Source organism: Lampris incognitus, chromosome 12 (assembly GCF_029633865.1).
Source record: "Lampris incognitus isolate fLamInc1 chromosome 12, fLamInc1.hap2, whole genome shotgun sequence".
NCBI classification, from domain to species: Eukaryota; Metazoa; Chordata; class Actinopteri; order Lampriformes; family Lampridae; genus Lampris; species Lampris incognitus.
Genome location: NC_079222.1, coordinates 34533016 through 34548089, shown reverse-complemented (window position 1 = coordinate 34548089; position 15074 = coordinate 34533016). Strand labels below are relative to the sequence as shown.

Below are 15074 nucleotides of genomic sequence, written 5' to 3'. Positions count from 1 at the left end.
AAAAAAAAAAGAAAAGAAAAGAGGGCAGTAGGTGAGAATGGACCGGCACCTCCAAGTACTGGTGCCCAGGTATTTATTTTTTCAGCTGAGATGCAGAGAAGTTGAGCTTTGTCAAGCCGTTAATCCCCGGCAAGGAAATGTATGATTCCAGAGACAGAAATCCATCCCATAGTACACTTCAGCCAAACAGAGGCCAAAAAAAAAAGAAAGAAAGAAAAAAAATCCACAGAAATAATCCAGTTTCCAACAACATAGAACGTATGAAACGTTGTTTAGCATGAAGTCAGAGTTCAGCATAGTGAAAAGGAACCGGGTTGTAGTTCTGCAGGAGTCATGGCGTTCTTTGAGGCCTAAACAGAGCAATATGTAACTCATGGGAGGTTAGGGGATACACATTCAGCTACATTTCCACAGATCACTAAACTCGAAATCACCCTCTTAGTCTATGGGACAATGCATGGTGTCTGTATGTGTACTGTGTGTGTGTATACACACACAGTACACATTACCCCCCCCCCCATTAGTGTGTGCATATACATTGATGAGCCCAAACATTATGACCACTCATATGGGAATTGAATAATGTTGATCATCTCCAAACAAGGGCACATGTCAACGTCTGGGTAGGTCAGATGGTCAACATCGGTTCTCCTAGTCCAAGTGATGGATGCAGGAGAAATGTGCAGGAGTAAAGACCTGAGCGACTTTGACAAGGGTCGATTGTTATGGTCAGACTGGGTCAGAGCATCTGTGAAACGGCAGCACCCAAGTCTCATCGATGCGCGAGGGCAACGAAGGCTATCGCATGTGGTCTGAACCGACAGAAGGTCTACTGTGGCACAAGTCATAGTAAACTTTAATGATGGTTATGGGAGGAATGTGTCACAACAACACAGTGCATCGCAGACCGGTTAAGAGTGCGACCCCTGCCTACCGCTGAAATCACCTACAATAGGCACGCAAGTGTCGGAACTGGACCTCGAAGCAGTGGAAGAAGCTCACCTGGTCCGATGAGTCCTGTTTTCTATTAGATCATGTGGATGGCCGTGTACACGTGCGCTGTTTACCTGGGGAAGTGATGGCACCAGGATGCATTGTGGGGAGAACACAAGCTGGTGGAGGGAGTGTGATGCTTTGGGGCAATGTTCTGCTGGCAAAACCTGGGTATGGCCATTCATGTGGACGTCAGTTTGACACGTGCCACCTACATCGTTGCAGACAAGGTGCACACCTTCATGGCAATGGCGTTCCCTGATGGCAGTGGCCTCGTCCAGCAGGATGTTGCGCCCTGCCACACTGCACACATTGTGCGGGAATGTTTTGAGGAACATGATGACGCGTTCAAGGCATTGCCCTGGCCTACGAATTCTCCAGATCTCAATCCGATTGAGCATCTATGGGATGTGCTGGACAGACAAGTCCGATCCACGGATCTGCTGCTGCTGAATTTTTGCTGCCATATACCACAGGACACCTTCAGGCATCTGGAAGAGTCCATGCCTTATTAGGCAGGTGGTCATAATGTTTTGGCTCATCAGTGTATGTGCCTGTCAGTGTGTCTGTATCTGGGTTTGTGTGTATATGTATGCACGTGTGTTAATGTATTGCTGACTCTGGTTGTCGTTTATCTGAATGAAAAGTAAACACCATGACAAACGTCAGAGAATCATCTCATATACATGTTCCTATCTCAGTCAACTAAACTCTATTAATTTGTTATCAGCTGGCCCTGGGTGTCCTCAGATCCTTTATCGTCATAGTGTGGGTGGTCACTGTCAGTTTCTCTGGGCCTAACATTTTTTTTTTGTCCAATTAAAACTACTTCTTTATGTTTCTCTGTTCTCACGTGGTCTCACAGTAACATTACACACCCGGCAGAAGATCCAAAAGGAACACATACATCAGGAGGGATATAGAAAATGAACGACAACATGGTCAAATTACACCAAGTATATCGGCAGCCCGAGAGATTGTGTGAGGGACAGACGTGGTCCAGAAAACGTCAACGTACTAACATTTTTTTTTTGTGAGTCTTTGTGAGTTCTCGTCACAAATATGCCTCAATAACCCTTCTGTATGGTCCGCTGGTTGTTGAAATTGTCTTCAGAACAGCCAGAAATTCACATCTCATTCAGACATGGGTGCAGGATGCTTATTGCCCCTTTCCCGATATGCTCTGGTGGTGCCAGTCTGCTGAGAGTGACCCAAAGAACAACAAAAAAATCAGCTTTTCCTCCCACCCATCTGAATCCCTCTCCTTTCCTCTTCTCTCTTGTTTCCCATGATTACCTTCTCTCTCTGTCTGGACTACTTGGCTCAGCAGAGTTGTTCCTTTAGTAACAGTCCAAATCTGAGTGTCACTGCTGTCTCGTGCCTTTACCTCCTTCTCCTTTCTGGAGGTGAGCAGGTACTCCTGATCATCAGTGATCGTGCCGTACAGGTCCATCACGATTCGATCCCAATCTTGACAACTGGACTTCCCTACCAAAGCCAAGCGGAAGTTCGATTCCAGTTCCTCATTGTTGCAACCCAGTGTGGAGGTCTTGGGAGGACTGGACTTTTCCAATTTCTTCAAGGGCCAGTGCCAGAGAGTCCAGGTCCCCTGAGTCCTGGTGCTGGGCTTCCCACAGACTCAGGATCACTGCTGACGGGCTCTCCTGACATGCGAAGTAGCACAGGTTCCTACAGGACAGGGAAAATGGGGGATGTAATGTTACTTATGGGGGTGCATTAGAGGAGACAACATTCACAGTTTGGCAATCTCTACGTGGTGTCCCACTTTTTGATGCAAATTCCTCTGGGTACCAAGTAAAAGCTTATACTGTCTGTGTAATGCACTCAACAAATATCCAAATCCCCTCATCAAACAAGCTCATATTTGGTCATCGGGCATCAATAAAACCAGGAAAGCAAATGTATTACACGATCACACAGTTAAATGACACTCTATTTCAGCAGAGAAATTAGTACCCTGTCATACGGCTGTGTGGTTTTGCGGTGAGACGAGCTTTTTAACAGGGCTCGATTTAGAAAATCCTCCCCTAATACAAAACGCATTCAAGGCAGTCGCTACACCACATGTCCAGGAGAGGGCGCTGTCTCCTACTCTGTCGCTCGCCGTCTTTGTCGCCCCTCTTCTTCCTCGTTGCCCCCTGCTTCACTCTTAGGCACAACAATACGTCCCGCGCATCCAGAGAAATAATTGCGGAAATCCGCTTAACGGTGTCGAGACGGGTGTCATTACATGCTCCTGGTGGCCTCGGCTGGGTGGAACGTGCCCCCCGGAACGCGCCGCCTTTCGTTAATCGCACGTGTTCGCGTTTCGCATCCAGCCTTTGCCGAGGAGATTAAAGACACGTGAAACACTCCCGTCACACAGCATCTTAAACGCTTTGACTTTTTTTTTGATTTGAAAGCTTCGCCGAGACGGAGTTGAAAGAAAGAAAGAGAGAGGGGGGGGGGGGGACATGTTGTCGCTGTGTTCTCGCTTATGCATTGTGGAAGACGTGGCTGGGGATCAAAAGGCTCGCGATGGCTCCGAGCGTATGAATATTGACTTTCTTCTACAGTGGGAATTGAAATAACCCTTTATCAAACAACGGAAACCCACAACACGGCAAACGACGGCCTGGCGGGAGAGGCGGGGAGGCGAGCAGCAGGAGGGTGAGCGGAGGGGGGGGTAATACGAAACACATGCGGGGATGCTGTTAATGAGGACAGCGTTAACATGCACTCGGGCTCTCGTTGCCAGAGGCTGGGCAGTGGCCTGAGACTTCCCTTCACATTTCTGTAAAACGTGGTGTTTCTCCTAGCAACTCGGGATACGCCAGTGTACATATTTTCACGTCTCTCTCTCTCTCTCTCTCTCTCTCTCTCCCCCCTCCCTCTGCTCTCTCTCTCTCCTTCACTCACTCTGTATATGTGCAGATCTATAATGAAATCAGCAGTGTGGCGTGTTGGTGAAGGCTGGTTGGTGATGGGAGATAAGGGCTGGCACCGTGGCTAAATCCGAGCTTAAAAATACCCCAGAATTCAAATGGGGCACAGCTTTCAGATATAGAGAGAACAACATGGACTCTAAAAGCAATTACTGCTTCTTTGTCATTCTGCAACAACACTCTACAAAGCTCTGAAGGCTGCAGCTGTGATTGATGGGCTTACAAATACACAACTTCATGAATGCAACACATGGATACTGATACATTATTGATTATTGTTCTTTCTATATATATATACGTATATATATATATATATATATATATATATATATATATATACACTACCGTTCAAAAGTTTGGGATCACCCAAACAATTTCGTGTTTTTCATGAAAAGTCACACTTATTCACCACCATATGTTGTGAAATGAATAGAAAATAGAGTCAAGACATTGACAAGGTTAGAAATAATGATTTGTATTTGAAATAAGATTTTTTTTACATCAAACTTTGCTTTCGTCAAAGAATCCTCCATTTGCAGCAATTACAGCATTGCAGACCTTTGGCATTCTAGCTGTTAATTTGTTGAGGTAATCTGGAGAAATTGCACCCCACGCTTCCAGAAGCAGCTCCCACAAGTTGGATTGGTTGGATGGGCACTTCTTTGAGCAGATTGAGTTTCTGGAGCATCACATTTGTGGGGTCAATTAAACGCTCAAAATGGCCAGAAAAAGAGAACTTTCATCTGAAACTCGACAGTCTATTCTTGTTCTTAGAAATGAAGGCTATTCCATGTGAGAAATTGCTAAGAAATTGAAGATTTCCTACACCGGTGTGTACTACTCCCTTCAGAGGACAGCACAAACAGGCTCTAACAGGTACTATTTAATGAAGATGCCAGTTGGGGACCTGTGAGGCGTCTGTTTCTCAAACTAGAGACTCTAATGTACTTATCTTCTTGCTCAGTTGTGCAACGCGGCCTCCCACTTCTTTTTCTACTCTGGTTAGAGCCTGTTTGTGCTGTCCTCTGAAGGGAGTAGTACACACCGGTGTATGGAATAGCCTTCATTTCTAAGAACAAGAATAGACTGTCGAGTTTCAGATGAAAGTTCTCTTTTTCTGGCCATTTTGAGCGTTTAATTGACCCCACAAATGTGATGCTCCAGAAACTCAATCTGCTCAAAGAAGTGCCCATCCAACCAATCCAACTTGTGGGAGCTGCTTCTGGAAGCGTGGGGTGCAATTTCTCCAGATTACCTCAACAAATTAACAGCTAGAATGCCAAAGGTCTGCAATGCTGTAATTGCTGCAAATGGAGGATTCTTTGACGAAAGCAAAGTTTGATGTAAAAAAAATCTTATTTCAAATACAAATCATTATTTCTAACCTTGTCAATGTCTTGACTCTATTTTCTATTCATTTCACAACATATGGTGGTGAATAAGTGTGACTTTTCATGGAAAACACAAAATTGTTTGGGTGATCCCAAACTTTTGAACGGTAGTGTATATATATATATATATATATATATATATATATATATATATATACACACACGTATATATATATATATACGTATATATATATATATATATATATATATATATATATATAATGGAATTTCCCCCCTTTTCTCCCCAATTGTACTTGGCCAATTACCCCACTCTTCCAAGCCGTCCTGGTCTCTGCTGATCCGGGGAGGGCTGCAGACCTACCGAATGCCTCCTCCGATACATGTGGAGTCGCCAGCCAATTCTGACAGTGAGGAGTTTCACCAGGGGGATGGTCACGCTATTCCCCTCAGTTCCCCCTCCCCCCCCGAACAGGCGCCCCGACCGACCAGAGGAGGCGCTAGTGCAGCGACCAGGACACACACCCACACCCGGCTTCCCACACGCAGACACGGCCAATTGAGTCTGTAGGGACGCCCGACCAAGCCGGAGGTAACACGGGGAATCAAACCGGCGATCCCAGTGTTGATAGGCAACGGAACAGACCGCTACGCTACCCGGACGTCTGCTCTTGGGGATATTTTGTTTGGATAACGGTTCACATGAGGGTACTGATGGGACTAAATAATTACTGACGGTACTGATGACTCGGCGTCATGTAAATCACTGATGGAAGGGCACGAGGGTCAACCTGAAAGTGCTCATGTGTTTGTTCGTAACACAAACGTGCTCGCAGAGTCCTACTTTCTGGCTCGTACCTGTTAATATGGAGCTTCTGAGCAAGCAGCTGCCAGTCCTTCCCCTTGGCGTTAGCGGTGTCAAAGGTGGCACAAATTCGCTGACGGATAGACAGAGGGATTTTCGACGCCCTTGACCCTTTGTGCAAGGTGACGGTGCAGTCCGACTGAGTGAAAAAGGGAACCGCTCCCTTGTCCTTCTGGTGAAAATACAAGAACAACAGGAGGGAAAGAGACACAAGGACAATAACGATAGTCGACAATGTTGCGTAAGCTCAACATAGATAAAAGAGGATAACAGCATCTGCTAAACTACGAACCTTTTGCCCCAGCATAACCTCGTGTTAAGAGTGACGTCAGTACGCAAGCTATGTATCAAATAGATGCATACACGGTCTGCGGCTCGTTTACTTCAGACGGACATGTAAAACCCACGTGACGGGATTTAAACAACATAACCCTGATTACGTGTGATCAATTTGTGCTTCGCTCATCTGCACAAGGATACATTTAAGATCGCTTATAAAAGGGAGAACAAAGTTGCATTATTCTGTCTGTGCTACCGTCTATATTTAAGATGAATTACCCTTAACCCAACACGATCTTATCAGGCACTTAACCTAAATATGTACTGTGTTACATATCTGAAGTCAAAGACACACCCAAAAGCTAACACCAAGATTTGGCCAACTCGGTTCTGATTCTACCACTGACTTATGACCACAGAAGGTTGAATCAGTTCATCTGGATGCAATGTTTACGGACAGATACGTTTCACCACCCAACTGACACCTTCAGTCTAAACTGACGGCAGGTCGTATCCCCACCGTTATGAACAATACAGCTGCCAGTGTGCAAATATGGGTGTGACCATTAGCTAGTTTCAATGGCCATGTGTACTATCCATCCATCCGTCCATCCGTCCATCCGTCCATCCATCCATCCATCCATTCATCCATCCATCCATCCATCCATTCATTATCCAAACCGCTTATCCTGCTCTCAGGGTCGCAGGGATGCTGGAGCCAGCCCAAGCAGTCACTGGGCGGCAGGCGGGGAGACATGCTGGACAGGCCGCCAGGCCATCACAGGGCCTCTTATGTCAAGTCAATGTTATTTGTATAGCCCAGTATCAGAAATTACAATTTTGCCTCAGGGGGCTGTACAGCAACACAACATCCCGTCCTTAGACCCTCACATTGGATAAGGAACAACTCTCTAAAGAATACAAAAACCAAACAAACCTTTAACAGGGAGGAAAAAATAGGACGAAACGTCTGGGAGAGCAACAGAGGAGGGATCTCTCTCCCAAGATGGACGGACGTGCAATGGACGTTGTGTCTACACAATTTATGGAATACAACGTTGAAAGAGGACAACAGAGTTATAATGGAATTATTAAATATGTGACGAATATGATGAGGAGGATGCCAAGCAGTGTCCCGAGGCCACCAAAACAGCCCAGGACCCGAGCCAGGCGACCACCGTCACCACGGAGACAAACCATTAGTCACACATCTGAGTGAGAGCGGGATATAACAGTAAAACAGGATAACACAATGATATGGATTTATAAGGTACATAAAAAGAAAACGTGACGAGGGGGATGCCAAGCAGTGTCCAGGTGGTGACCACCATCACCATGGACACCTGGGAGGAGGCCGTGTGTACTGCCGACAGAGGATTAGGGAATGTTTGCAATAACAGCATTGTAAGATGGCGACAGACGCATGATGACAGAAACCAAAACGACCAGTTTCATGTGCACGCCATCTTACAAGGCTGCGAGTGTAGGCATTCCCAAATCCTCTGTGAATAGTACACATGGCCATCTAAGCTCTAATTAATGGTCACACCCAAATTTGCATACGAAAGCGGTGGTTGGCTTTGGTCGTTGCATTCCTAAACGAACGGGTGCAGTACAGGGGGGCACAAAGTAGAATCAGAAGTCAAAGCCATCACAACGTATCCCGCGATACTGTGTGAACAGTTACGCACGATTTTTTCGTGGACAATCCCACGAACGTCCCACGGCACGAGCGATTCAGAGCACCCGCGCAATCCTCTGCAGTGCAGAACGGCGTCCCTCCGCTACGGGCGAGGCTGCGTGTTGAAGCCGTGCATTCGAATTGCTGGTTTGCCACGAAACCGGGCGATTTTGTCAACAACAAAAACGGTGCTCGACAAATTTGGCTGATCCACCTTTTGCAGGGTAGCTTGTTACCAAGTTCACGTGTTGAGATCTGATAATGCTGTTCTGTTTTGCAGATAACGTTAACCAATTTTTACGGAAACCCTCAGTCCCGGTCCCTTGAAAAATAAAAACAACGGCTCTTTTAAGAGCCAACCTCTCTCTCTCTCTCTCTCTCTCTCTCTCTCTCTCTCTCTCTCTCTAGCAACCATCCCAAAGTCATCCCTTGCTCAGACATCCTCTGCTAAGTATTAGTGTTGAACATACTGAACCTGTCCAAAAGTTGTGTTAATGACCAGCATAGTTAATGTTCCAGCTGTAATGACGTGTTTGAGTTGGTTATTGGCGGGCAGTTAGCCCATCTATTCAATTCACAATCTGCTTTTCAGTGTCCCAGATTAATGTAATCACACTGAAAGTGAAGAATTGTCTACCAAAAACTGCATTCACTGCTATGTTTAGAGGTGAAGTATTTAACAAGGGCCGTGTTAAGGTTAGGGGTTAGGGTTGGGGGGTTAAGGTAGGGTTAGGGTTAGGGTTAGTCTGGTCCATGATTACGTGGGTCACATCTGAATTTTAGCACATTACTTTTCGTACGTTTTACTACGACCGGGGAATGAGAACAGCCTGGCCATCATGGAGGCTTCTGCGCCCACCAATGGGGCTGAGTTGAAAGCATATTTGGGCATTCTGAATTGATCATAATAAGTTCCTCCTCATCCTCTCCACACTGCTAGCCCCAACTCCACAAGTTGTTGATATAGAGTCCAGCTGGGAATGGAGAAAGGAGCGAGAGGAGGCGTTTGTTAGGTCCAAGACGCTGTCACCGTCAGCTGAAGTTTAAGCGCACTACTCACCAGACAAAGAACTCATTCTGTCACATGACGCTTCATCATACTGTGGCAGAGTCTTCACAATCCACACTGACCACAAGCCACTGACCATCCTGTTCAATGAAAAAATGCCAGCACCACAAATAGGGTCACCGTGGATCCAGAGGTGCAGGCTGCCAGTTCCAGACGTCCTTGAAGACACCGAGGCGGCAGATCATGTTCTGATGTTGGACCAGATGGAGGATGGGCTGGTGTGCACAGAGCAGATCCGTAAGTGGACAACGAAAGATGTGACCGTGTCCTGAGTGCGTGGATACCTGCTAAAAGGGTGCCCAGCACGTGTTTGTCCGGACCCGAGCCCTCATCACTCACGGAGAATGGAGGTGAGTGTGAGAGATGGTCACGGCACCCTCCTGAAGGTACTTCACCAGACTCTCCCCTGGCGTGCCGCAGATGAAGGGCTTAGCCAGGGCATACATCTGGTGGTCAGGCATGGACCAGGAAGTAGCGTGAGAGGTGTGGGCGTGCGAGGAGTGTCAAGAAATGCAGAAAGGCACCCCCACATGCACCGTCACACCCTTGGGAGTAGCCGGAGACTCCGTGGAGTATGCTCCATGTAAGACTATGCAGGCCCGTTCCTGGGGAAGATGTTTTTGCTGGTCACGGATGCCCAGTCAAAGTGGATGGACGTTTAACCCGTGAGTGCCGCCACCTCAAAAGCCACGATCGAGAGGTTCAGACAATATTTCAGCACCCGTGCATGGACGCCAAAGATTCTTGTGTCAGACAACGGGGCCTCTTTCCCGAGTACTGAGTTTGGGACATCCATGAAGCAGAATGGCATCCGCCATGTAACGACAGCTCCCTTTCACCCCTCTTCAAACAGGGCTAGCTGAAAGGGCCATGCAGGCGTTCAAAGCGGGGATAAAGATAACAAAGTTGGACACGATTGAAACCAGACCGTCACGGCTCCTCTTCAGCTACCGCATCACACCGCATGCCTCAACGGGCCTGTCACTGGTGGAAATGCTGATGTCGCGCAAACCAAGGTCACCCGTCTGATCTGCTCCCGTCCAGCGTCAAAGTAAAGATCCAGAAAAAAAACAAAACAAGGACAACAGAAAGCCTCTCATGACAAACATGAAAAGCTGAGAAGTTTCCCGTCGGGAGACGACATCCTCGTACAGAACTACCGCTACGGGCTGATGTGGATTCCAGCAGTCATCGAGAGCACCACAGGCCCAGAGTCGTACGCCGTCATCGTGGAGAACGGCTAGTCCATAAGGGGGCATGTGGATCAGATCAGAGCACACTTCACTACCACGACCAGCACTGCCGACCCAGAGAACAGCTGGGACCAGACCATCATCGGGGGTGAGGATCTCGTCAGCTCCTCTCCAGAGGTGTTGGGCGAGTTGCTCGAACCTCAAGCAGCAGCAGAACAGGCACATGGATACATTCCTGAGAGCACACATGCACCAGAGACACACAGGTCAGACTTGCCCAGGAAGTTACCCGCCACACTTCCTGTGCGAGCAGCACAGGAAGTGTGGCTGAAGCTTGGCTGAAAGATTTTGTTATCTAGGAGTGAGATCATTTTTAGAGTGAGAATGTGCTCCGGTCTCACTAGAAGGCCGACAGTGTACCCAATCCTTAGCATAGGTAGAGACACTACTTTTTTTGTGTAAAAGTTTGAACTCCGAGCTTGTAAAAAGCTTTAAGATTACTTATCTGTTTTAGCCCAATACTTAGGATACTAAGCTTGTGGGAGTTCTATGACTGTTGACACTATTGTTGGTTGTATACGTAGCTTAAAGGGGAGCGGGTGTAGTATCGTAGCTTTGACAAGCAATGCATCTACCTCTCACGGGACACAGTGACATTTTTGGGTACCCTGATCACGAGCCGTCCCGGTCGCTGCTCCACCCCCTTTGCCGATCCGCACAAGGCTGCAGGCTACCACGTGCCTCCTCCGATACATGTGGAGTCGCCAGCCGCTTCTTTTCACCCGACAGTGAGACGTTTCACCAGGGGGAGGCAGTACAGCTGAGCCACATTTCTTATTTTATTCCATTTCTTTATTTCCCTTGACATGTTTTCAATTGTCGTGAACTTCGTGAACACAGTGTTGTGAGATGAAGGAACTCACTGGTCTATCCTCCATTGTACAAATGATTTGTAATTTTGATTTAGACTGCATTATTCGTGCGTGCTGCATGGTGGCGCAGCGGTTAGCGCGGCTGCCTCCAAAGAAGGTCTTGAGTTCGAGCCCCGGGGTAGTCCAGCCTTGGTGGGACGTCCCGGGTCGTCCCGTGTGGAGTTTGCATGTTCTCCCCATGTCTGCGTGGGTTTCCTCCCACAGTCCAAAGACATGTGGGTCAGGTGACTCGACCATACTAAATTGTCCCTTGGCGTGTGTGTGCGTGTGTGTGTCAGCCCTGTGATGGTGTAGCGGCCTGGTCCAGGGTGTCTCCCCGCCTGCCGCCCAATGAGTGCTGGGATAGGCTCCAGCATCCCCGCGAGCCTGAATAAGGATAAGCGGTTTGGATGAATGTTGATACGAGTTTGGCTAATTTAATTAGCCTCGTGCTAGCAGTTATTAGTCAGTTACAGTCGCGCGTGGGAGGATCACGCTACCCCCCCCCCCCCCCCCCGCAGTTCCTCCTCCTCCCCCGAACATGCGCCCCGACCGACGAGAGGAGGCGCTAGCGCAGCGACCAGGACACATACCCACATCTGGCTTGTAGGGACGCCCGACCGAGCCGGAGGAATTTTTTTAATTTCTTGCAGACACTTTTCAATGTCCCTTCCAAATCCACATCCCATTGGCAGACAATGACAGCAGGTTTGACAACCCCATGACAACCACAGGACAGAGGTTCTAGAAAGTCTCTCGCATACCAGATGGTCAGCCACAAAGGCACTGCCCCGGAATTAATCCAGAATTCAAGAGTCGCTGCGAAAGTCAAGGGATGACCCGACACAAAACCTCACTGCTCGTGACGGAGTCGGGACTCTCTACGCGAAGATGGGAACACTAGAGGACGCCTTCAGGAGTACCATGTGGCACAACATACTGCCAGAAGGTCCTGGGTTCGAGCCCCGGGTTAGTCCAGTCTTGGGGGTCATCCTCTGTGGGGAGTTCGCATGTTCTCCCCGTGTCTGTGTGGGTTTCCTCCGGGTGCTCCGGTTTCCTCCCACAGTCCAAAGACCTGTAGGTCAGGTGAATCGGCCATACTAGATTGTCCCTAGGTGTGAATGTGTGTGTGTGGGCCCCGTGATGGCCTGACTGCCTGTCCAGGGTGTCTCCCCGCCCGCCGCCCAATTACTGCCGGGATAGGCTCCCGCATCCCCGCGACCCTAAGAGCAGGGTAAGCGGTTTGGATAATGGACGGATGAGAGTGATGCAAAAAACATGGCTGCCTGTAACCAGTGCCAGCGGGGGGAGCATTATTTTTCAAAACCGGAACTAGTTAAAAATAGACTGAGACCCACAACGGGCCAAAACAGACTGAATCACCTGCCTCCGAGGTCCACTGACGGTGATATCCTGCACAAACCGGATTTTACCAGCCTCATTAAGGACTCCTGTCAGGAAAACTTCCAGAGGTAGGAGCATGTATTTATGATTGAGCCGCTGTTGCAACACCCCTGTTATTGTGTGGTGCTGCTGCTTGCTGCTGCTGTGTTGGTTGTGTTTTTACGGCTTTGTTTTATTCGAGCATTGCACAGGGGTTCAATTTGGGCCTCTGTAAGGATATCGTGACTTTATTTTATTTATTTATTTTATTCTTCCATCTTTTTCTCCCCGGTTGTACTTGACCAATCACCCCGTTCCCCCGATCCGGGGAAGGCTGCAGACTACCACACGCCGCCTCCGATATATGTGGAGTCGCCAGCTGCTTCTTTTCACCCGACAGTGATGAGTTTCACCGGGGGGGGGGGGGGTGTAGCACGTGAGAGGATCACGTTATTCCCCCCCCCAGCACCCCCCCGACCGACCAGAGGAGGCGCTAGTGCAGTGACCAGGACACATACCCACATCCGGCTTCCCACCCGCAGACACGGCCAATTGTGTCTGTAGGGACCCCCGACCGAGCCGGAGGTAACACGGGGATTCGAACCGGCGATCCCCGTGTTGGTAGGCAACGGAGTAGACCGCTATGCCACCCGGATGCCCAGGACATCGTGACTTTGCCTCTATAAAAGAGAGTGCTCTGTCCTGTTGTGGATGCTGTACACGTTGGTCTGGAGAGCTTAAATCTTCTACCAGCTCAGCCTGCAGATGCACTGTAAAGGCTGTCTCAATGTGTGTGTGTGTGTGTGTGTGTGTGTGTGTGTGTGTGTGTGTCAGTGCGCCCCGAGTGTGTGTGTGTCGGCCCTGTGTGATGGCCTGGTGGCCTGTCCGGTGACTGCTGGGACAGGCTCCAGCATCCCCACGACCCTGAGAGCAGGATGAGTGGTTTGGATAATGGATGGATGGACAATGCACTGAAACATTTAGCTCGCTAGCTTACAGCTGACCTCAACACTGCCAGATCATACTGTAACGATAGCAAACGTTAACGCTTGCTAACAATGGAAATTCAAAAAGAGTTTAAACTCTAACCCTAACCTTAACCAACAACCAATCATGTCTACTTCCACGCCTACACCCCGCTGGATCTAGCGTCAACCATTTTTAATTCACGTCATCGACATTGTCAGAGGTCACCAGCAGGGGGCGATAACGAGGACTTTAACTCAGATTTCGCTGAAAACAGTTTTGGTGGCCACTGTGCTCTTAATGCTTTCTCAGTGTGTTTTCTTAATATTTTTTGTAATACTTTTGTTTTCTCAGTGTTTTTGTGTTTGTTTAGACATTATTGTTTTTTTTTAAATTTTTTTGCTCTCTAAATATTTTTGTGTTTTCTTAATATTTTAGCTGTTATCAGTTAAAAGTTTTTGTATTTTTCCCAAAATATTTGTGCTTTCTTAATTTCTTGCGCTTTGTATTTCTGGGCCAGTCACGTTCATGTCCTCTTGTATTCTCTCACCTCCGCTAGAGACGTGTAGACCTGCAGTATCTGCTCCTGACCTTTGACCTGCCGGATGCTGATCTTGCAGGACAGCTGAGACGAGGAGAGGCTGTAGCGCTCCAATGGGAAGGCACACTGCAGGGGACGCTGGTTACTGGCCCACACCTGAGAATGGGAGAACTCCTGTATAATGGAGAGATGGAGGACATGAAAGAGGGACATTGAAAGACTAAGGTGGGCTCAGACAGAATCATTAGAAAGACCAGCTCCAAAACACTTAAATGGAGACTGTCCCCCACCAAAAAACGACCCTGTAGGTCGTTTGTACAAGCAGCTTATTATGACCTATAGTTACATTTTACGCTACTTCCTCTTACGCCTCCACAATTATAATGTGTTACTTTCCCAGTAACAATAAGTGACCTCCTTCCATAAGCTGTTATAATGTCCACGCTAGCTGACTTTCCAACTTTTGGCTAACGTTAGCTCTTATAATGCTATTCATAGGTAAACACACTGCCAATAGCAATCTTATTTACTATACTAGACGGTGAAACAACACAAAAACGCACCGACTACATATTCCATTGTTCTCAAATTGTTTTAAAAACCCACAATGCACAGCGGCGAAAAGTATCTGTGGCATATCTCCTGCCGCCGGTAGGGGGCGCCAATTTAGGTAACGCTCCTGTGAGTCGTATCAGAGGACAAACGACGTATGTGGTCGTTGTACCCCACTCTTCTGAGCCGTCCCGGTCATTGCTCCTCCCCCTCTGCCGATCTGGGGAGGGCTGCAGACTGCCTCCTTCAATAAACGTGGAGTCGCCGGCTACTTCTTTTCACCTGACAGTGAGGAATTTCTCCAGGGAGATGTACCACGTGGGAGGATCATGCTATTCCCCCAGTTC

The 15074-nt window shown here is 48.1% G+C and overlaps 1 protein-coding gene across 1 annotated transcript in view; it reads right to left on the bottom strand.

Annotated features, from left to right (window-relative positions):
- Positions 1–2127: 2127 nt before the first annotated feature.
- The window catches only part of LOC130121628 (netrin receptor UNC5D-like), a 155354-nt gene continuing 142407 nt past the window's right edge, over positions 2128–15074 (bottom strand). Inside the window, 5 exon segments of the mRNA XM_056290469.1 lie at positions 2128–2190; positions 2381–2545; positions 2547–2682; positions 6146–6324; positions 14185–14349. Of these exon segments, the coding sequence (XP_056146444.1) occupies positions 2128–2190; positions 2381–2545; positions 2547–2682; positions 6146–6324; positions 14185–14349 (708 nt within the window).